This window comes from Myxocyprinus asiaticus, chromosome 19 (assembly GCF_019703515.2).
Source record: "Myxocyprinus asiaticus isolate MX2 ecotype Aquarium Trade chromosome 19, UBuf_Myxa_2, whole genome shotgun sequence".
Classification (NCBI taxonomy): domain Eukaryota; kingdom Metazoa; phylum Chordata; class Actinopteri; order Cypriniformes; family Catostomidae; genus Myxocyprinus; species Myxocyprinus asiaticus.
The window spans coordinates 28,364,346-28,387,068 of NC_059362.1; the positions used below are offsets into that span (position 1 = coordinate 28,364,346).

The 22,723-nt window shown below is 37.4% G+C and overlaps 2 protein-coding genes across 4 annotated transcripts; one reads left to right on the top strand and one right to left on the bottom strand.

The window, feature by feature from the left end:
• The first annotated feature begins 316 nt into the window (after positions 1-316).
• Positions 317-12,700, top strand: LOC127456737 (zinc finger FYVE domain-containing protein 1-like). 2 transcript variants are annotated; one of them, XM_051725280.1, is made up of 11 exons: positions 465-1,917; positions 4,112-4,616; positions 4,825-5,039; positions 5,326-5,432; positions 7,038-7,146; positions 7,252-7,349; positions 7,692-7,809; positions 7,930-8,100; positions 8,197-8,377; positions 11,077-11,193; positions 11,376-12,700. In XM_051725280.1, the coding sequence occupies exons 1-11, from the start codon at positions 1,432-1,434 to the stop codon at positions 11,606-11,608; spliced, it is 2,340 nt and encodes a 779-aa protein (XP_051581240.1). In that variant the 5' UTR covers positions 465-1,431; the 3' UTR covers positions 11,609-12,700. The 2 variants fall into 2 exon arrangements, with proteins under 2 accessions (XP_051581241.1, XP_051581240.1); XM_051725281.1 differs by lacking the exon at positions 4,112-4,616 and having other exon boundaries at positions 317-581.
• Positions 12,701-12,767: 67 nt separating this feature from the next.
• Positions 12,768-22,439, bottom strand: LOC127456738 (DDB1- and CUL4-associated factor 4-like). Of its 2 annotated transcripts, XM_051725282.1 has the most exons (14): positions 22,389-22,439; positions 21,870-22,005; positions 21,614-21,687; positions 21,369-21,526; positions 19,183-19,265; positions 17,317-17,419; positions 16,888-17,031; positions 15,302-15,351; positions 14,846-14,925; positions 14,651-14,743; positions 14,462-14,559; positions 14,025-14,204; positions 13,549-13,663; positions 12,768-13,420 (listed from the first exon to the last, which is right to left on the bottom strand). In XM_051725282.1, exons 2-14 carry the CDS (start codon positions 21,977-21,979, stop codon positions 13,188-13,190), a joined length of 1,521 nt encoding a protein of 506 aa, XP_051581242.1. In that variant the 5' UTR covers positions 21,980-22,005; positions 22,389-22,439; the 3' UTR covers positions 12,768-13,187. The 2 variants fall into 2 exon arrangements, with proteins under 2 accessions (XP_051581242.1, XP_051581243.1); XM_051725283.1 differs by lacking the exons at positions 21,614-21,687; positions 21,870-22,005; positions 22,389-22,439 and having other exon boundaries at positions 19,187-19,265; positions 21,369-21,432.
• Positions 22,440-22,723: the final 284 nt, after the last annotated feature.

Genomic DNA, 22,723 nt, shown 5'->3' on the forward strand with positions numbered 1-22,723 from the left:
TATATATTTTGGAATGAACTATGTGTGGTACGATAAAATTGCTGTTTTATAAGAAAAACGCGTACAATTTTGCGACAGGAATGTGTTAGTTTACGGCTCTCCCAATACATTTGTATGGAATCCGCAAACGGTGACTTTTACTGTCGTAACACGCTGGTTGAAAGGTACAATTCTCTATGGTAAAAACGCGGAAGTTGTTATCTAAGTAAATAAAAGGCATTTGCGGACCTTCAAAAAATACAAGGTTGCATTGTGGGGAAATGTACACTTCCATTGAACCCACACTGCAAATTTGAAAAAGTATGTGACACACAAGTTTGTGAACTCAGTAAGAAGACTATCAAGATTCGGAAGACTAGTGCTCTTTGCTGGCAAGTCTGTCATAAATAGAGAGACATATGTCACTTAAAATAGAAAATTGTTTTGTTTGAGAGCCTTGTAGGTAATGGACTACATTTCCCAACTGGCTTTGACATTGGTGACCTCTGGCCGCCGCACAGTGAAAACAAGCCGATCAGCTGATCTGATCTGGCAACAACATTCACCAAAATCTACCGGGAGGAGAATCATTTTACAAGCTGGTGGGGAAAAACAGTGATTTAACCACTTTAATTATATCAACCGGCTTTTTAAAATGTGTTTATCAGAGAGTTGTTGTTGTGTGTGATGTTTCAAGGAATTCAGCAGCTGGTTTGATGACAATTGCGGTGTGATTCTTGCTCAAAATCAGTTTGTTTTGCTGTTTTGTTCGGTCAGTGTGTTGTTGTGGGATGAACATACATAAAGGACAGTCTGTACAATCCTAGACAATTAGTGATTCAGCTACAGAAGTCCTATTTCGAAACCAGTATCTGTAGTCTTTGAAATTCGAAGAGATTTTGAAGACACGTATGTTCATCTTAGTTAGCTTGAGTAACAAAAGCCCAGGACTGAAGCTGTTTTCTTAGTGTTTTTTGTTCTTTTGTTCTTTTTTTGTTGCATGCCAATAATCAGATTTCGGTGGTTATTGCTTGTAGTTTGTACGTTGTTAGACTGCTTGATCACTTTTGAATCAGCCAGTAAGCTTGAAAAGTCTGACCTAGTGCCAGTGTTATACCGATGTCAACTGATCTATTTATAGTTCATATTGAATATTTGATTTAAAGCCAGTGTCTTAATTTGACACGACAGTTTGAATTCCAATGAAATTCTAGGCAAACGAGTAAGATCCTCAATGCAATAATCAGATATGATTGTCTTTACTCGTTTCTTTTGTTGATTGTACATTTGGGTTGGCCTCTGCTGTAGTTGGTTCAACTTTCTGTAGACGATCTATCGCATCCTAACCAGTTAATACTGACTTGGTTAAGTGATCATACTGACAGGCTTTAGTCCTTTCAGTTCTATTGCTCCCGTTCGGTTTGCCACCTCGCTGTTGTATTAACACGTGTAATGAGCGGTCAAGGATCGTCGGTGGAGAAGGGGATGAACGGCGTCCTGGTTTGTCAGGAGAGTTACGCCTGCGGTGGTTCCGACAAGGCCGCCTTCGAGTGCGACGAATGTGGCAGCCTGCAGTGCACCCGCTGCGAGCTGGAGCTCCACCGTCAGGACCGCATGAGAAACCACGACAGGATCCGAATCGCACCCGGCCACGTACCGTACTGCGATTCGTGCAAAGGGGACGGTGTGGTTCCAGGAAACGGGGGTCGGCTCAGAGCGGTGGTCCGGTGTCAGGGATGTAAAACCAATCTGTGTTTGGACTGTCAAAAAAGAACTCACAGTGGGGTCAGTAAAAAGAAGCATCCACTCACTGCTTACCCTCCATCTAAACCTGCGGAGAATAACTCCAGCACTGGAGACGAGCAGCTGGATGCATTGAAAGCTAAAGTAGAGAAAGTCTGCAGCTTTCTTCTAGTGGATGAGAAGGAAGACATGCAGGTATGTTAAGTTTTGTACATGAATTTGCAATGGTTTACTTTTTTTAAAGCTTCTGATATGACAAACTAATATAGACCTCATTTAGAATAGCGCCATTTTTAAAGGCATTCTAAGTAATTTTTTGTTTATGTTGTGCTGGTCAATATGGCAGTCATCTTGAACTTACACTGACACCTAGTGGCTTGGATGCAGCATCAGGCAAACACAATAGGTTTAAGTTAAAACTGAAGTATGTCATTTCTGCACCACCAAACGGAATTGCAAAAATAAACATTGTTTTCATACAGCTTTCTGAATACGTTTTTGGGGAGTGTCTAAACGGGTCGCTCAAAACAAACAGAGCAATTTTTATAGCACAACAAAAACACTGTTTACAGTTTTCGAGAAAATTAACCTATGAATGGCTTACTTATAGTTGTCTTTGCATGTTAAGCTGGGATAAGAGAAAGTATTTTAAAATAAAAGTTACATAATTCAGCTTTAATGATACCATTATAGAATTTCACTCTTCACAGTCAGCCATGATTAAATTAATCCATGAGTGAAATTGTCCAATAACAGGGCTGTTACTTAAAGGGTCATGAAACCCCAAACACATTTTTGAGATGTTAACTGATATATACAGGTTGCACATAATTGAAAACAAATATAGCACTCATTATGTTTATTAAGGGTAAAGTGGTAATTATTTAGTTACTTGAAGTAACGTCATAAAATATGAGGTATATACGTAAACTCTGTTTTGTGCTTGGAAGTACACTAAAAACACTAATACGTCAGTCAATTCTGAAGGTTTCTCCACATTATTCACAAGTAGGAATGCTTCCATCCAATTACTGCGCTGCCTCATGCATGAGCTCGCATAACAGCGAAGAATTCAAAATCTCACGTGGACGTGTCAGTGGATCCTGGCTGGCGCAAGTTCAACAGCACTCACAGAACAGATATGAGAAAGGTTCCGTGGTGAGATTAAATTACAGCGGAAAATTCAAAATCACGCACGGACATGACCGTGGTGTCTGGCCCAGATATGAGAGCAGACTTTTACACAGAACACATTTGAGATCAGAATCACTCATCAGAATAGACTGTAGTCGATAACTGGTCAACTCTCTTTTTGGTTTCCTTTACATTGTGTGAAATACCTGCTTTCACTTCATTCTCAAAAGTTTTAAAAATATCAGAATCTTTGATTTGCAAACTGTTCCATCATCTTCACTCTTCACCTGTTCATACTTTTGTCCCTTGATTGATATACAGAAAAATGCCCCAAAACTCTTTTGTTTCCTCTCACATTTTGATGTTCAGCCATCTCTATCTTGAGTGAGAGTGACTTGTTGTGCTTGACCCCCTCCCATCCTCCCTCTCTTTCCACCCTCTAACCGTTTTTTTTTTTTTTTAACATATTTTCACACCCCTTTCATTATCCTTTTTTAAGTCTAAGGTGTGAACGACTGGTGCTGAACTAGGGGGGTTTCATGACACTTCAAACCCAAAGTTTACTTCAGTTTTGACGCAAACGCTTGGCATATGCATACAGTTGAATGCCCAGGCTTTAAAAGTATACTTAATTTGACTGAGTGCGCATACACAGGTGGTTGGCACATGCACATTACGACTCCTATGAGATACAGGACTATTTGTCTTCTTGAGTTTAAACCCATAAAAATGTCTTAATATCCCTTCATACTCGAGTTATACAAATGAACATGTTGTTTATCAGCGATTACATCATCTTCTAGTGCTACTTTGTGACAGCTAAAGCTCAGTGTTGCCACCTTGTGGACCCTCTTATTAGTTCAAATAGAGTATGAGTAGTGCGGTTCGAAAAATCAAGCCATGTGCATTCAGTGCCCAAGCGCTCTGCTGTAGGGCTGGGTGATTTATGGAATATTCATGATAAAATCATGATGAGTAATTTTTGAATATGAGTTCACCTTAAATAAGGATAGACTTGCAGTCTCTTTAATGGGTTGTACTGTTGTTTAAGTTGGCGTTGGTTGTTCAGCTGATGAAACATTGAAAAACATATTTTAAAATAATAATAGAAATCCAGAAAACACAAGTTGTGAGAGTTGGATGTTATCCAAGATCTTTACACAGCTTAAAACTGACTGTACTTCACAGTCTTGTTTTCATTACCATCAAAAATTAAATATGACGCTACTCTGAATGATTTTCTCAACCTGATTAGGTGAACAATGAGGAGGAATTTGTGAGGAAATTAGGATGCAATCCGGACGAGCTTTTGAAGGTGGTGTCCATTTTCGGCAACACTGGAGAGGGCAAATCCCACACTCTCAATCACACCTTCTTCTTGGGTCGTGAAGTATTCAAGACATCCCCAACCCAGGAATCCTGCACTGTTGGGGTATGGGCAGCACTGGACCCTGTTCATAAGGTGGTGGTTATTGACACAGAGGGACTCTTGGGGGCAGGAACTCACCAGGGACAGCGAACCCGCCTTCTCTTGAAGGTGCTTGCCGTGTCCGATTTGGTCATCTATCGAACACATGCTGACCGGCTACATGATGATCTTTTTAAGTTTTTAGGTGATGCATCAGATGCATATTTAAAGCATTTTACCAAGGAGCTAAAAGCCACCACTGCCCGCTGTGGTTTGGATGTGCCCCTTTCGACTCTGGGTCCTGCTGTTATAATCTTCCATGAGACAGTCCACACCAAGTTATTAGGGTCAGGTAAGTGTAAGGAGTATTTTCCTCTCTGCTGCCCTATTCATGCAACAGTTATTAGTGAATGCATTGTTATAACACTGTTATAACATCACAATAACACTGTAGTAGACCAGGTAAACTGTGTAATTAATCCTTAAAACCTGAAGGCATCTTTTTTGCTCTCTCTCTCTCTCTCACTCCCTCTTTCTCTCTTTCTTTTTCCGCACTGTAGATAAACCATCAGAATCAGCTGAGCGGCTTCTTCAGGAGCGTTTCAGAAAGCTTGGCCTCTTTCCTGAAGCTTTCAGCTCTATTCAGTACCGGGGCACTCGTACCCACAACCCTCCCACTGACTTCAGCGGTCTGCTGCGTAGCATTGAGCAGCAATTAGACAACAACACTACACGATCTCCACGATCTGCCGGTGTCATCTATAAAGCCCTGCAAGTGAGTGTGTTCATGTTAAATGTACACCTGTGTGAGAGGGGAGAAGTGCTGTTTTTAACCTTTATTAATTGTTACTTTTCCTCCAGAAATCTGCATATGACACAGCATATATGTATCATATTTTTAATCCACTAGGAGTCCCGTTTCCTCATAACTACATAAAAAAAATCTTGAACTTTGGCTTTAAGACATGCCAAAGACAATGCCAAAAGACATGTTTGCTTTTCACAGTTAAAAATGTTAAAATCTCGTAGTTGGTGTAAATGATCTAGCTATTGTTTTCCAGGCTTTGAGTGAATGCTTCAGTGGAGAGATTCCTGATGAGCAGCTGGCAAGCAACTCTTTCTTCCCAGATGAGTATTTTACCTGCTCCAGCATCTGCCTCAGTTGTGGGTAAGTCTTAACACTTTGAGTCACTCTCTGCTTAAAACCTGTTTAGCTGTAACACAAACAATCAAATTAATTTATCAAAGAGCAAATCAGTTAGTTTGGACTTGGGCCCAGATGGAATCTCCAGACTTTTTTGCATTTTCTGTGTTGATTTTGGGGGAAATCTCCAGAGTTCTATAGAAAAATTGTAGACATTGTAAATTGTGTAAAGTAATGCTAAGAGTGCTGTACTCTAGGGGTTGCTCAACTACTGATTCTTAATAGTCGACCAGTCGAGCTCATTAATCGAGTGGAATTCGACTAGTCGTGACATCATTCCACCACACACCCGAAACGACAAAGGGGGATGCATTCCGTCATGTCAGTGGACTCCAGCTTGAAGCGCTTTTCTAAACTGTCACCTGAAACGCGTTCTTGAAGGAGCGAACCGCTTCCAGGTCAGCATAATACTAGTATTTCGGTTATATTTGAAGGCCAATTTACATATATTGTAGGTTACTGTAGCATGTGTGTCATCTTTATCAAAGTAGCCTATGGAGTGTTCTGAAAATTATTATCAGTGTTGATACAATGCTATGCACATGTGCAATACGGAGAATGCCTAAGATTGTTGTTGATGCGTTGTGTTGTTGAGCAGAGTGACCCAGTAAACAAACACCAGTTCTGAAGTGCATTCTGTGTGCATCTTATAATGTGAATCTGACAGAATATCACAACCTATATTTGAGCCACTGCGCCTTTTCAGTGCAGAGCCACCAGGCTTCACACCTACTAAATTTCCTGCTGAAGCGTTTTATAAATCACGTGGTGAGTGACTAGTCACCTTCAGGCTGACGGTGTTGACTACGTTAGTTGTAGTCGACAAGTCTGTACAACGCCTACTATATTCTTATTGGTAGCTGAACATGATCAGATAAGCCCAAATTTTTAATAAATGAACACACAAGGGGCGGGGGACCACAGATTTTGTGTGGGCCCGTTTGGACATTTGCTTTCAAATGAACTGTTCAAAAACATTCACAGATCCAGATGACTCTCATTTTTGTTGTAAAATAAATACTTAGATTATAATTATTTTGATTAGGTTATGAAGATTGTTTCAAATGTTGGGTTATAGCTCCAACACATCACACAGCTTTTAATTTTACTCCCAAAGAGAGTACTCTGTTACAGTCGAGTGATTTACATATGCTTTGCAAATCGGTTTGATAGAATCAGTGTGAAAAGAACTGGTTTTATATATATATATGTATTTATCTAAAATGGCTTACAGTGTATTTAAGGTAAACATTTTTGTTAGTATATGTTCTCCTTTGGAATCAAATTCATGACTTTGGCATTGTTAGCACCATGCTATACCAGCTTCGGGAACAGGAATTGGTTCAAACAAACTATTTTTGAATGAATTGGATTACTAATATCAAACACAGCAAATACATAAGCCAATTGGCTAAACTTTGATGTGTGATGCCCTGCTGACTAATACTGTGTCATGTATGTGGAAGGCAAATTCCTTGCATATTCACCCTTTTAAAACCTGTTCTTAATTACACATGTAACCAAAGTAAATTTGATTCTTTTTTTTTTTTTTTTTTTTTTTTTTTTTAGCTCAGGCTGCAAAAACAGCATGAATCACCTACGGGAGGGTGTTGTGCATGAGGCCAAACATCGCTGCCGGTACTCCGCCCACTATGATAATCGCATCTACACCTGCAAGGTTGGTTGTAAACAAATCAACACATGACCTGACCCTACCCTACCCACTAGACACGTTCTGTGACCGCCCAGGTCTTGCAATTTATGCATTAACTTGCTATTCCAGGCATGTTATGAGAGTGGCAAGGAGGTGATTGTGGTTCCTAAGACGACGGCATCCTCTGACTCACCTTGGTTTGGATTGGCAATATATGCCTGGTCAGGGTGAGCACTGTTGTTGTATAATATAAAGCTTTCCCATGGTCTTTGAAATAGTAGGGCTTTTGTGATTCCGAGCCCTGGATGAATCTTAAAAAGTCATACAAATTTCTACAGTAAATGCACATTTTCTAGTTATTTTCAGCTCTTTAATATTTAATTGGCTATTTAAAGTGCAATAATCATATAATTGTTTTTAAAAATCCATAAACCATTAAGTTCAAACAACTAGAAAAGTAATTTATATTTGTTGGTAACCCTTATCATAGTCAAACAAAGGTGCATTCATTTCAATTCATTTAGCAATAGTGCACTGAATTGTTTTTAATTTTAATTTTAATTTTGCAGATATGTGATTGAATGTCCAAACTGCTCAGTGATCTATAGGAGTAGGCAATATTGGTATGGGAACCAGGACCCTGTTGATACAGTGGTCCGGACTGAGATCCAGCACGTCTGGCCAGGGGTGAGAGAAATCCTCTGCTGTTGTTGACCTATTTGTGTTCCAACATTTCCATGTTCCTTTCATACATTTAAAAAAATATAAAAAGAACAAGGTTTATTCACTCTCACATTTCCGTCTCAGTCTGACGGATTCCTGAAGGACAACAACAATGCTGCTCAGAGGCTTCTGGATGGTGTGAACTATATGGCTCAGTCTGTCTCGGAGCTAAGTGTCAAGCCTGCCAAAGCAGTCACCGCCTGGTTAACAGACCAGATTGCCCCTGCTTACTGGAAGCCCAATTCTCTCATCCTTGTGAGTTTTAAAGCTAAGCTGTTTTAACTTTCCAATAAAAAGAAGTCAACTTCATGCAATGTTTAAAGTTTACATAAAGCAAGAATATTTTTTCAGAAATGTTATAAATGTGGAGAGGGATTCCAGGATAATGATACAAAGCACCACTGTCGAGCCTGTGGAGAAGGTTTCTGCGATGGTTGCTCCTCTAAGACACGACCGGTCCCTGAGAGAGGATGGGGCCTAGCACCAGTTCGAGTCTGCGATGCCTGCTTTCAAAATAGAGGGATCTCTGAAGGTAAACTACACTTTGAAGGCTATACAAAAGCATTTTAGAAAGCATATTGTATGCATTTACGGTACTGTGCAAACGTTTTGGGCAGTTGTGAAAAATGTATAGTGACTGAGGATGTTTTCAAAAATAATTCCATTAATAATTTGTATTTATCATTTAACCCTTTAAGCTCGGTTGGTCCGGGCCCAGTAGCAGGTCCGCCGAATAAACAATAATTATAAACATATTAATAACTTCAGTTGTGACCAATACAAAATGGGTATCATTTTAAAGCTTAGAAGCTGTACTTTACAATACATGTAGACATTATGACCAAAACTGAACAAGTGCTTTGAAATTTGCAGACAAATCAGAAGCAGTGTTGGGTAAGTTACTCTAAAAAAGTAATTAATTACTTACTACTAATTACATATTCTACAGTGTAATTAGATTACTGTACTAATTACTCTGTCTGAAAAGTAATTGCATTACTTATTAGTAATTACTTTCTAAAACCCTTATCAACCTTGACCAGATGAAAAATACAAGGATAAACATGAAACTCTTCTTTTAATTCTTTCAAATAAATCATATGCAATCAAATAAATTATTCTTGAACTGGCCAAAGAATTTAAGGGGGCAATGTTAAATTAGAAAACTTATATTTTAACATTAGACGTTAAATTTCGATTTTAAATTCACTATTGTTTTATATAGAATTGGTCTATAGTCTATACACTATTTAATGCAATTACATCAGAAGTAACTGTAATTAAATTACTGAAAATTTTAGAGTAATCCCTTACTTTTTCAATGAAAAAATAATTTAATTACAATAATTAATTACGTAGTAATGCATTACACCCAACACTGATCAGAAGTGTTCGTTCTGATCATTTATTAATAATTTTGAACTGTACATATTATTGTAATCTGTTAAAACATCAAACTGATAAAATAGCCATATGTCATACGTCGTTGGAAAGCTTTCAAAGAGTAGAATACAACCAGCCTATATGTATATTTCTATAAGTATATTTCTTTGATGCATGTATGTTACATGTAAACAATTGTTGCTTATATACCGCATTTTCGCTTAGAACTTCACGAAAAATATCACATATCATTATTTAGAGAAGGAGATTATCTTTAAAACAAGCCCACAAACAACGTGATCAGTTGCTTAGATCATTAGATAATCCACACGAAGCACAGTGTGCACATAGCACATAATGTGCTATCTGGCTAAAAACACGTTAGCTTTCCTGGATCATATGACTTCATTTGAAATTATTTAATATGTTGTTCAGCGTCATGGAGTGCTAAACCAATCATATTAGGATTAAAATCGCTGCAACCAGAGGTGGAAGTCATCAAAATATGGGCAGAGAGGATGGTTCACTCTAATTACAAATGGCCACCAGGAGATGGCGCCAAGTACATGACACAGACTCAATGATGCTCAAGTGACACAGAGTGGAACTGAATGAGATCTCTTTACTCGTGCCTGCATGCTTTGGAGAGAGAGAGAGCATACCTTTAGTAAGTGTTGTAGTTGCATGTGTAATTATTTGGTATGCACAATTATTGTTTAATTTGTTAGGAGGGGCTTTTTGACACTTGGAGATGTTTTGGACTCTAGGATAAATCATTTTTGGAATGCTATAACTTTTGATTGCTTTGTCGTATCAATGCAAAATTTTACTCAGTTACAGGTGACATGATTTGGAACAAAAGCAGTTTTTCGGAGCTACCTTATTTACACCCTGAGATATGTCAAATCAGAAAAATAAGAAAAAAGAAAGTAAAGTTTTTTTTTAGTTTCTTAGGCTGCGAGTCTCAGAATTTATCATAATCTATATTATTAAAATATTTGAAAAGTTTTCTTGACCAAACACTTTTCTGTTATAAGCCTTTAATTTTGGGTTTGCCACTGAAACAATACAATTTTAAAAACACCCTCAGAGCTTACAGTGTTAACTTTATACAAGGTTCAGTAAACAAACAAAAAAACTAAATCAATATTTGGTGTGACCACTCTGTGCCTTTTAAACTGCACCAATTCTCCTAGGTACACTTGTGAACAGTTTTTCCAAGGTTAGTCTGTCTCTTCATGTTATCCTAGACTGACTCAATGATGTTGAGGTATGTGCTCTGTAGGGGCCATGCCATCTGTTGCAGGACTTGTGGTTCTACTTCTATTCTATTTGCAAAAGGAGTGTTTGGAAATCTAAAATTGATATTTCCTATTGACACGTTAAAGCAGAAAATATAAAATTACCATCTTAAGACAAATGTTTTGTGAAACATCTAATGTGCCTAAGACCTTTGCACAGTACTGTGTACAATGACCCCAAAAGCAAAAGTGCATAATACATTCAAAAATAATAAAGGTTTCAAGTGATATTCTGTAAGATTGAACCTGTTTTATTTGAATAATTCATTAAATGATTAAAAAATATCTGATGGATTTATCAGTAAGACAATGCCTTCGTTAATTCCTTGCTAAATATTGTAAAAAAATAAAATAAATAACAATGCATGACTTCCAAGTATGTATAACTCTGAAAGGATTACACGCCTAGTATAAAATATTGATGCTGTGCCTCATAAACATGTTGTAACAAAGAAGTTATCAAACAGTGTAGTATTATTTCAATCAATAATATGAATAATACAATGTGCTCTGTGCTCTTGCAATGTAATACTATGCTCTTACACAGAACTGCTGGATGCAGCTCTGGAAGAGGAGGAAGGTGGCACTCTGATTGCCAGGAAGGTTGGAGAAGCTGTTCAGAACACATTAGGAGTGGTAGCCACTGCCATAGACATCCCTCTTGGTAAGTATTTCTGTTTTATTTCACTTGTACAAGTCTATGAAAATGTTAGGATGACAGTACATTAATACTGTCTATTCCCACTGGAACATTGAATAATTTTTCTATATAAATGTATACATTTATTATTTTTTTAATAATACACCTTTAAGAACTTAGTTACCTGCCTAACATATATTTACTAGGCTTGGTAAAAGATGCAGCTCGACCAGCGTATTGGGTCCCTGACCAAGACATCCATTGCTGTAACCAGTGCCAGCGTGAGTTTAACGCCCGTCTTTCTATTCATCACTGCCGTGCATGTGGACAAGGTATATGTAACGACTGCTCCCCTGATCGTCGGGCCGTGCCCTCCAGGGGTTGGGACCATCCTGTGCGGGTGTGCATCACCTGCAACCAGAAATCTGGAGACCTCTAGCAGAACTGATGTCACTCCACATTATAAGACACCCCGTTATGTGGCCACAGTGTTTCAGTCTATAGGTTGGGAATAAAGCACTGCTCTTAAACCAGTAAAACCTATTGGTTGTATAAAGCAAGAGGAACAACTTTGCTTTTCATCCCATTCAACACTGTCTATTCACATTCATGCTCCTCAGCTCTACATAAGCTGTTCTCAGTTTAAGAAATGTAATGGCCTAAGTTTTTTTCTTTTTAAAAGTTTCTTTGAAATGTATTGAAAAAAGTAAAAAAAAAAAAAAGAAAGTGTTTATCATGCAATGTTACTTGTGGGTAAAGGCAGCTAAGTGCAGAATACATTAGAAAAGTGCACAAATATTAGTTATATTAGCATATATGCATTGTTTACTGTCCTGTTGTGTTGCTCAGTTTTCAGTCCTAGGAAATTAATTTTTCCCAGTCCATTTGCTTTTTAATTATTTAAATGCAAGATGTCCATATTGTTTTGCATTCCTTTACCCTCAGAGAAACCCTAGTATAGATTTTAGATTCATTCCTTTTCATCACTATAATTTGCTGCCTATAATTGGGCAGATCACACATGATTATGCTGAATTATCAGATGCTGTTCAGCATAATTTAAAGAGTTCTTCATTTGTTTTTAAATGAGATTGCTCAATCAGGATGTTTTTGTCTGAGGCTTTTAAAATTGACCTTTTAATGAATCACCATCACTGTTGCCGAATGAATCGTCAAACTCTGACACAAAGTTAAAACTGCACAAATTATATGTGGTAATGTGGCCCTGCAAAGATGGATCTTGCACTTTCAACAGTGTTGCCAATCCACATAAATTCATTGGATCAGTCCTCTATTTTCATGATGTCAGAGTAGTTGCTCTTATTTATGCCCCCGGTATGTGCTAGTATGATCACGGACAGTAAAACTGTTTTCTTGGCCAAAAGAACACTCATTATGTAGAAGCAGGTTATCGTAGACTCGGTGAGGCATTGTGTGTGGATGACTGTACATGACTGACTTAGACATAAGAAACATGAATATCATGTTATGTTCTCTGCACCTTGTATGCTAATTAAATTAAACTTGAGTAGCTCGAGTAGTGTGACTTGCATATAAATGTGAATAGGTAAATTTATTTCTATACTTAAGAGATAAAGTTCGTTTTTATTGTCTAATTTCATCACTTTGAACAATGACAAACATTTCCCCCTCATTTTACAAAAAAAAGTTGCAGCATATTTCAAGTAAATGTCATTTTTTACTTTCAAAACCATTAACCATAAACTTTTTTTTTGAAATTGCACTTTTAGGAGGTAAAATTCAAGTGGATTATTAACACTGAAAATATGACTGTACATTGTATAATTCTAAAAAGATTTTCAAAATTACTCTCAACATAATTTAAGGGACAAGCAAGTATTCTGAATCCCTGAAAGTCTAATCTAGAATTTTACTAAAAGGAAGATGGTACAATTGGCAACATTTTGGTCAGTATGACACAGTATCAATGGTAACAGACTCAAATTTCATATGCTGGTTGTTACAAGGCAGCCCATTTTCAGAGGCCAAGGGTGATGCTAACACTGACCCTCCACTGCCAGCCCATCCTGATAGTCTTTATTGTAAGAATAGTAGTACAGATCATGGCGAACAGCCATAAGGAGTCCAGGTAGTCCTCTACAACCACCCAGCTGGGAGGAAAACACCACATTTGGTATCGAGTCCTTCTCTGCAGGGTGGGGCGAAGGGATTGTCCGGAGGAGATGACCATCACTGAGACTCCAAAGCCGGGTGTAACAGTCCTGGCCCACTGCAAACAGTACACAAGCAGTTCTGTATTTTAAGCATTGTGCTACAACTGAACAAGTTAGCATAGATATTACCATACTACAAATGTGGATTAACAAGTACGCATAGTAACATGCTAAAAAGATGTACCAGCAAGCAGCAGTCCTTCTGGCTCATTGACGTGAATAGGTAGGTAGGCGTATTCGTTGTGGTGACCTTCGTACTGTTTGACGGACCGCTTAACACGGATATCCCAGAGCTTTATCTATTCAGTAACACAATATAAAGTGATGAGGAAAACCTGATATCTGTGATTGTGTTGTGTTAATTTATACATGCATACTTTATAGGATTCCCACACTTTTGGACCAAAGAATTTTCTGCATATAACAACAAAGATGTATATTCACTTGACTATAACAATTTCCAGGACTTTATAGTTTTTTTTTTTTTCATTTCCATGTTTTTTTCCAGGCTTGGAAAACAATTTTAAAATTCCAATATTTCCAGGTTTTTCCATGACGGTGGGAACCTTGACTCTAAAAATCATAACATTCTTTGCCAAATCTGACCCAAATTAGCGTGATGACATGCAGTCAATTGAGAGTTGTTAATAACAGACAGACCTTGCCCAGCATGTCAGCAGCAAGGAGGTAGTTCTCATCCTGTAGCAGTTGGAGCGAGGTGATGGCTGACTCCTGAAAGAAGCGGCTGGTCTTCCAACTGTGACTGCGACCCCTGTCACGCTGGCGTAGGTCAATGCTGAAGATCTCTCCTGAGCGACAGCCGTTGAACAGCACAGGAGCCTGAAATATCAGGCACACAGCAAAAAGTGTTAACACAAATTGCTAAGACTACTACTCAAAACAACATAAATGACTCCTTAAGGGTGAAACAAACAAGGCAAGGACTCTTCAATTAGACAAATGTTACAACAAACCAAAAACTGTTATTACCTATAACTTTTAAAATCATGGAGATTTTAAATATAATGGCTAGTCTAGGAGGAGACGTGAAAGTGGATGGAGAGTGCGAGCTGAATGGGATTGGGGCATCTTCTCACCCTTAGGGCAAACTGTTGAGCAAGAACATCACTGCCAGCCACATAAGTCGCCCTGCGTCCAGTCACAGCATCTGTCACAATTACACGCCGAGAAAGGCCTAGGTGTACAGATTTAAGAAAAACACATTTATATTCCAGTAGCACACAAAATATGGGCAAACATATACACATGCGGAAACAAAAACTCACCAGTGCTGAAAGTTTTATCAGCCTGTGGGTTTAGGCACCATGCACATGACCAAGCTGTGGAAATCTTAAAACTGCACAGCATCCCTGGCTGATCTAAAAATTGAGGAAGTCACACTAGCTTAATACAGAAAAAAAACATAAGAAAGCGTTGTACTTAAGTGTAGGGCACCAAAAGTAAAAAAAAAAAACAATCACCTGGATTGAAGTTGCTGAAAAGAGAAGCAGGCAATAAGCTTACACAGCCTGGCGTCTGAGAGATGCCCACCAAACATAACCTGAACAAACTTGTCAGGAAAAAACAACAACACTTTCTTAACTATTCAATTAATTCCATATGGAATTTGCACTTTCGTTCACATTTACTGTTTATTGTTGGGTAACAATCTGTGAAATGGATTTAATTGGTAGCTGAAAGATATTTAGCCAAAACTCTTGTCAAAATTCAATTGTAATGAGCAAAACAAATAAACACATAAGGGGTGGGAAATGTTAAGAATTGTGAATGTATTCAAATTCTGCAGAGCTTTCTAAGATTTCATGTGGAACTATGGATAACTAAAACAACAATACACCAAATCTACAATTTTTAAATAAAGTCAAACATAATAGAAAACAGATTGTTCCCGAAAATCTACTATGCATGAAGGATACAGAACATGAGAATCTGTGTGTGTCACGGAGGCCCAGCATACAGAGTTCACCTGAAACAAAGATGGTAAAATGGTAAAAAGGTTTAATTTAGGGATGCACCGATATGACATTTTTTGGCTGATCATGATTTTGACCAAATAAATATAAGCCGATACCGAAATTTTGCCACTTACCTTATTTTATTATCAGATAAAAAACAAATTTGCATAGGAATTATGCTTTAAAAATGTACAAAAAGTACAAAAGCTTTTTTATAGTGCTGTCAGTCATTACAATTTTAAATCACGATTAATCGCATAATTTTTCTTCATTGCGAATAAAGATGCTGTAAGTGATTTTAGCGTTCTGAAGGTTTCATGTTTTTCATGGCTCGTTCAGGAAGAAAGACTCAGCTAAATGACAGTGAAAAAAATTGCAGCCCCTTTTTTTTTTTTTTTTTTAAAGTACAATACAGTACAGGTTTAGTAAAAAAAAAAATCTTTTTTTTTTTTTTTACTCTTTGGGAATTTTTTTACATTTCCCTTGTGATAAACACTATTTACTGCCAAAACAATGACACTGTAATCCAAGGAGAAATACACTATTTCATGTTAAGCGTTTTCTGTCCCATAAAAATCCGTTATGATGCATGGTTACTACAAAGACAACTCATTTTTTTTAGTGATAAATTACTATTTTTTTATTAAACTAAATATAAAATACTATTTTTGACACATTAGTCATATAGCCTACTGTCTACAAACTGATGACCCAAATGTTTAACAGGAAGCTGGTTAAAAATGGAAAAGGATTAAGTTAATTATGGGGAAGAAAATGTTTGACAGAAAAATATTAGAAATAATAATAATAGAAATTAGTTTTTTCCTAGACATTGTATTAAAGCATTTTTTATTTTAAGAGTATTAGGGGCTGTTCACACCAAACATGTTTTTGTGTCCGTCCGCCCCTGTCTATGTAAACAATCTTTAGGTGGACCTCTTTAACCTTTGCACAGCATCTCACGCTGGAACCCCACTGGAAAAAAAAAGTGTTCTGTATTTAAAGCTGGAATGTCCCGTATTTGGCTGGTAGAAAGTTGGCAACCTTAATCATAGCCTCAATGATCCACTTCAAATACAACACTAAAAATGAGCAAAATGGTTGACAGGTGAAAAGTGTGTTACAATATAATGCCTTATTAACATTTTCCAAACAAAGCCTTCCACGGTTTTAAGATATAAATGCACTAAAATAGCACCAATTCAAGTAACATTAAATGTTTCCCAAAGTCTAAGTAGGAGTTTGACTAATTGAAAGAACTAGTCCCCCCCCCAATAGGTTAAATATTTATTGCAATGTGCATTAAATCTCTTAAACTCTCATCCTCCACAATATTATTCTGCCAGTAGACTGTGGCTATCAGCTTTGTTTCAGCAACTGTGAAGCCACGTTCATGATTCGCGACAGGGTCAGCATCAAGCGCCGCTTTGAACTCCACATGAAAAGCGCTTGCAGACAAAAACTTCTTATTTTGGTTTTGTTGATAAAAATAATATTTAGTTTGTTTGTGAAAGAGTACAGATTTAACTTTAAACTCTCCAGCTTACCTTGCGGTTGGTAAAGTAAAGGTTATCACACATCTCCACTGACAGAGAACCTTTTCTGCAGCCATGGAAGTTCATAATGCCATACTTGCAACCTCCGTGTGACACATCGTTCACAGTGAAAACTCGCTCACAAGCCGAATCAGCCTAATAAGATAGTTACAGATAGAGAAAGAAATACATTCAGACAAAAATCTAATGATCCATCCACTAGATTTTCCAAGGAACATCCAATTTGAGGCAACTTTGTAATGAAGTAACCCACAAAGGGCTCAACCACCCTAAAACTCGAGATGCCCGACCTGAGAATGATATGCAGCATGTTTTTCAACAGTACCAAACTCCATGAGAAAACACATTAAATATATTTGGCTATATCAGAAACCACTGCTTTCAAAGGCCTACAAGTATGCCATTAAATGAGAGGCTTACAACTATGAGATGGAAGTTGTCCGTGTTTGGGCTGCTGGAGTTTGCGCTCTGCACCTCCAGTTTGTGACGTTGCATCCCACTGACTTTCACTTCATGGATCAGCCTGCAAAACAGTGAGAACAGTCTTGAGTTCAGATCTATTTGGGCTTAACACTATAGTCAAAAAAACAAAACATGTCATGAATCTGGAACCTGTTCTATGCGTTTCTACCAAAGAAAAGTTTTTTCTTTCCACCAAAGAAAAAAAAAAAGCCTCCTCACAAGGTTATTATTGTTTTTGGTTTTTAAATTAGTTTTAATTTTTATTTCGTTTTCATTTTAAAATTATTATTTTGTTTAGTTTCAGTTATTTTACAAACTGTGTTTGTTAGTTTTAGTTTTTCAATTCATTTTAGTTTTCATTTTAATTTTAGTCTATCAATATATTTTAGTTTTTATTTTTATTTCTATTTCAGTTATCACAGATGAATAAATGACTTGGCAGGGGACAATTTTGTGTAATGTTCTTTAAATTAAACTATTCAGTCCAGATTACATATATGTCTAGATAGCTGGCTGACATACAACATGGTAAAATCAACCAAGAAGGAAAAATGTGGAGATACACTCACTGACCACTTTATTAGATACACCTGTATACCTACATATTCATGTGATTATCTATTCAGCCAATCATGTGGAAGCAGTGCAGTGTATAAAATCATTCAGATACAGGTCAGGAGCTTCAGTTAATGTTCACATCAACCATCAGAATGTGGAAAAAATGTGACCTCATTGATTTCGACCATGGCATGATTGTTGTTGCCAGGTGGGCTGATTTGAGTATTTCTATGATCTACTGGGATTTCAGCAGCTACAGTTCTGTGGAATGCACAACACGTCGAACCTTGATGCGAATGGACTACAACAGAAGACGACCACAACGGATTCCACATCTGTCAGCCAAAAACAGAAAGCTGAGGCTTCTGAAGAAATACTTCAAACCAGCCTGTCTGGCACCAACAATCATGCCACAGTCAAAATCACTGAGATCACTTTTTTTCCCCCCCATTCTGATGGTTGATGTGAACATTAACTGAAGCTCCTGACCCATTAAAAGAAACAAAAACGATTTTGTAACATGCACAAGTCAAACTATTATAAACTAAAACTAAAAATATTTTATGATCATTTCTATTTTGTTTTAGTTAGTTTTGAAGCAATGCATGATAGTTTCAGTTTAGTTTTAGTTTTTTAGAAAATGTTAGTTTTATTTAAATTTTTCTAGGTTATTTTTTTGAATTTCATTTCAGTTTTAGTTTCAGTTAACTATAATAACCTTGCTCTTCACTCACCCCTTAAACCTGCTGGTCTTGAAACAGGTACCACTTACGCAAGAGGCCCAGATAATGTTGTCAACGCTTGAAGTAACTCTTGCTACAATCAATGATGAAGCCGTCTACACTGGATGTGCATCAGTATGGCGCGCATTCATTTGACGGACACCCCATTCCTATTTTTGTTGCACTGCTTGGCTACTCCAGCTACTTTTTATTTGCTGTATATTTAAATACCTATTGACCATTACATCAAATCCAGCTCTTAATGGCATAGAGAAGCTGAATTAAATTACTTTGAGTGTTAACATCTGTTACAGAATTAAGACTTGTAATTCTGTTTGTAATGCCATTGTTCGTCTCTCTCAAGCATGTGGAATGTAGGTCAGTTCTGAGAGACAGCACTTTGGTGGAAAAGGGGGTAACAGAGTTTTTCTTTTCCAGCACTTTAACTTTATATGCAGTGTAATTGGACAAATCATATCAGGGTACATGGTGGATGCATCCATAAGAGTTTTTTTTTTTTTGTGGTTTTGTTTTTTTGCCATACCTACAATAGGAGCTTGGGGGCAGTAGACCCAAATGCCTCTTCTGTAACAGCAATGCAGAATTCAACCCAGTCCTGGGAGCTTTCTGAACATAAAATTAAGAAATAAATTAAAATTACAAGTCAGCCATCTGCACATCTGAGGCTCAAAAACTAATCAATTCAACAACTGTTTAACCCAGTGTTTCCCAACCTTTGCTGACTTACATTTATATTTTTGTGTTTGGCAAATACCTTTAACAAATACTTTTTACAGGTATTTAAAGGTATAGTTCACCCAAAAATGTTGTTCCAAGCCCATAGGAATTTCTCTTGGAACACAAAAGGAAATGTATGATATTCCAGTTTTTAAGATGTTTTATATGCATTTTTGGATTTTTTAAATGTTTGAAGGATTTTTCACAAGGCACCCCTAAGCTTGCCAGACGGCACGCTGGGAAACACTGGTTTAACCAACGAAACCAATTCAGCTGTACTGGGAACCCATCCAGATATGCGCTCGATGGATGTGACACAAGCATTGAGGACTGTCAACAGAAATGACGTGTGTGCGGAGGCGCAAAAACCATATATACAATGCAATAAGGGTGCCATATTAAGGGGGTCCAATTGGGACCCCCCTGCCCTGCCAATGTAGGTATTGTATCCATCCTCGAAAATGGGTTGTTGCTCCCCTGCGTGTGTGTATAGCTAATATACATAATTAGTAGGGCTGCACGATTATAACAAAAATCATAATTGTCGATTATTGCCCTTGATATTGTAATCACGATTATTTATGACGATTATTTGATGAAATTACTGTGACGTCACTAAGCATGCAACCGCGCTTCCGGGTTCTTCAGAACAGCAGGTTATGGGCTGCGCTGCAGTTTCTTTTAAGCATTACATACTGTAATAATATTTGTTAATGTTACTAAAGGATATTATATGTATATATATGGTTTAAAGTATATATTTCTAGGTTCTTTTTGAACTATTGACAAAATAAGTTTTAATTTCAGTTAATATGCCTGTGTGTCATGTATCATGTAGATGTATTCACATCCTCAAACATTTAGCACTTCCAAAGACTGAAAAATGTGGCATAAAAATGTGTGCAATATGTGTCTTTACTGCTTAAATTATTGGCCCACATACAGTAAATAATAATATTTGATGTATTCAATAGTCAAACTGAACAGACGATTTAAATTGAAGTTACTTTCGTTTTTTACTATTTAAAATCCTGTATTGTGATCTTGTTCACATAAGATCATAGTTAGATCATATTAGGCCTCAAATCTGTCACAGCAGTTGCACTTTGAAAGGTAAAATCAGCCAGTTTGCGAGTTTGTGTGATTCATTACAATGTAAATCTACCAACAGCAGTTGTGGGTCGAATAGGTATTTATCTGAGCAGACATGATAGCAAAGATAATGGTCCATGAAATATGACGTTCAAGACTTTTTCTATATCCAAAACAAGCTGACTTCAAAACAAACCACTTTATAGCTGTTTAATACATAAATACAACTGTTATTCTTTTTTAATAAATTGTATACAAAAATTGAGCAATGCAACAATATTCAAACTCTCCCATTATAATGACTGAAGCTGTCACTCACTGTTTGAGCCCTGCAGTTCAGCTCGAGCTCACTGACACAGAGTTCTGCACTCACATATGCTCACATAATAAATATAACTGTTTAAACAACACAATAAATCAGTTATTTCAACCCTGTCTGTACCTTGATTACAACGGTAGGGATCGTTTTAGTTTTTACCTATGGTAAATAAAACGGCGCGACATGCAACGAATTGAAAAGAATTCAAAATTGCTCACCTTTGTTCTACATCTTCTTTTCGAGTGTCAGATGATGTTACTTTAGCACTAATTTTCATGTGCCATCGCAAACAGAGATTAAACATACTGTAAGCAAGACGTCAGACTATTTAAAATTTGCGCATAAGATCGTCATGATTGGACTGTAGACTCACTGCATCTCTGATTGGCCATTGTCGTTTCATTGCTCAACGCACATGTCTGTGATTGGTTAGAAACTCAACCGCTGCAAAAACACGTTCTAAATAGAAACCATTAAAGCATCAGTAGATTTAAAATGAATAATCGTCAGCCGTAATCGCAATCGCGATTAGTTTTTCGATTAATTGTGCAGCCCTAATTATTAGTATTTAAAAAGCTCACCTTCTTGGGACCATCGTCCTCTGCTAGAAGGGCCGATCTCCTCTTCTCCTCTTCCTTCTTTTGCAACCCCTCCTTTGTCAGAGGGTTACAGTTGTTGTGTCCAGGCAACAAACGAAAGTAGCGGTTTTTCTCTGGGTCAAAGTAGAAGCCTGGCAACTCTATAAATGATCCGTCTGGGTTAAGCAAGTCATTTTGGACTTCTATAATAAAATGAAACGCAGAGGGATTATACAGTCAAAGTTTACCTGGTGCAGGCGTACTGGCCCCAGCGGATGAAGCCGAATCACTTGATGCACCAGTGTCTGCTGTGCTGCCAGAACTAGAAAAATAACATGTTATGAATCCTTATTGGTTGTCACAGCTAATATTAACATCAACTCACATTTGGACTGGCTTGAACTAAACTGGCAAGAACACAGTGATGTGAAATGCAACATGTTAATCAAGTAGGGTCTATATGAAAGGTGAGAGCCTAGTTTGAGATCAGTTAGCACTAGTTACCTATATTCCTGGTCATTATTGTGGGTTGAACGGTCAGACCTCCGCCAGTCTGACTGATGGTACTGTCGGTGTCGATCCCTGCCTCTCGATCGCCAGTTTGCTCGCTTCATTCCCACTGAGAAGGCAGGTATATCTGCTAGAATGGTCGGAACAGATGAATGTCTTTAGAATGAAATGAGGAGAAAAAAGGCTGTGGTGTTTTCCTTAATACTGGTGCCAGTCAAATCGCGGCATGGTAATGTGGTAGTAGAAAATATCAAACTTTTTGAAAGTTTTTTGAAGCATTATATTGACAAAAAGGACCAGTGATGAAACACCGACCTCATATGGAACTAAACAACACAGGAAGCTAACATGCTAAAACTAGCTGCTCAAGTATCATAAACATTCACGTTGCTTGTTAATGTATGTAAACGTTTACTTTAAATCTTGATTTTCGAAGAACAGAACTTACGCGAACATATTTAATAATCATGGTAATAATAAAAACTTTAATCAAATGGAAGTCATGAAACTTGCCCGAATAAGACTCTCCGTGCTGCCTTCCTGTTTGGAAATATATTATTTCCTCATGCGACACCGGGAGTCCCCGCCTCCTGGTTAATTATTGGTGGAACCCTCAGACGGTCCAAAATTGAAATAATGTGATTGGATACTGAGCTGGCAATCACATCACAAGAGGAACTCGTTGACATCCAGATAAAAGTGTGGAATAGAAAACAATAAAGGTCAGTTTAAATTAAGATAGAAACGTTTTATTATTATTTATTTATTTATTTATTGTTATTCCGTATAATGAATACAGTTATAATATTCGGGGACCAATTAATGGGCATACATATTTAATTTTAGTT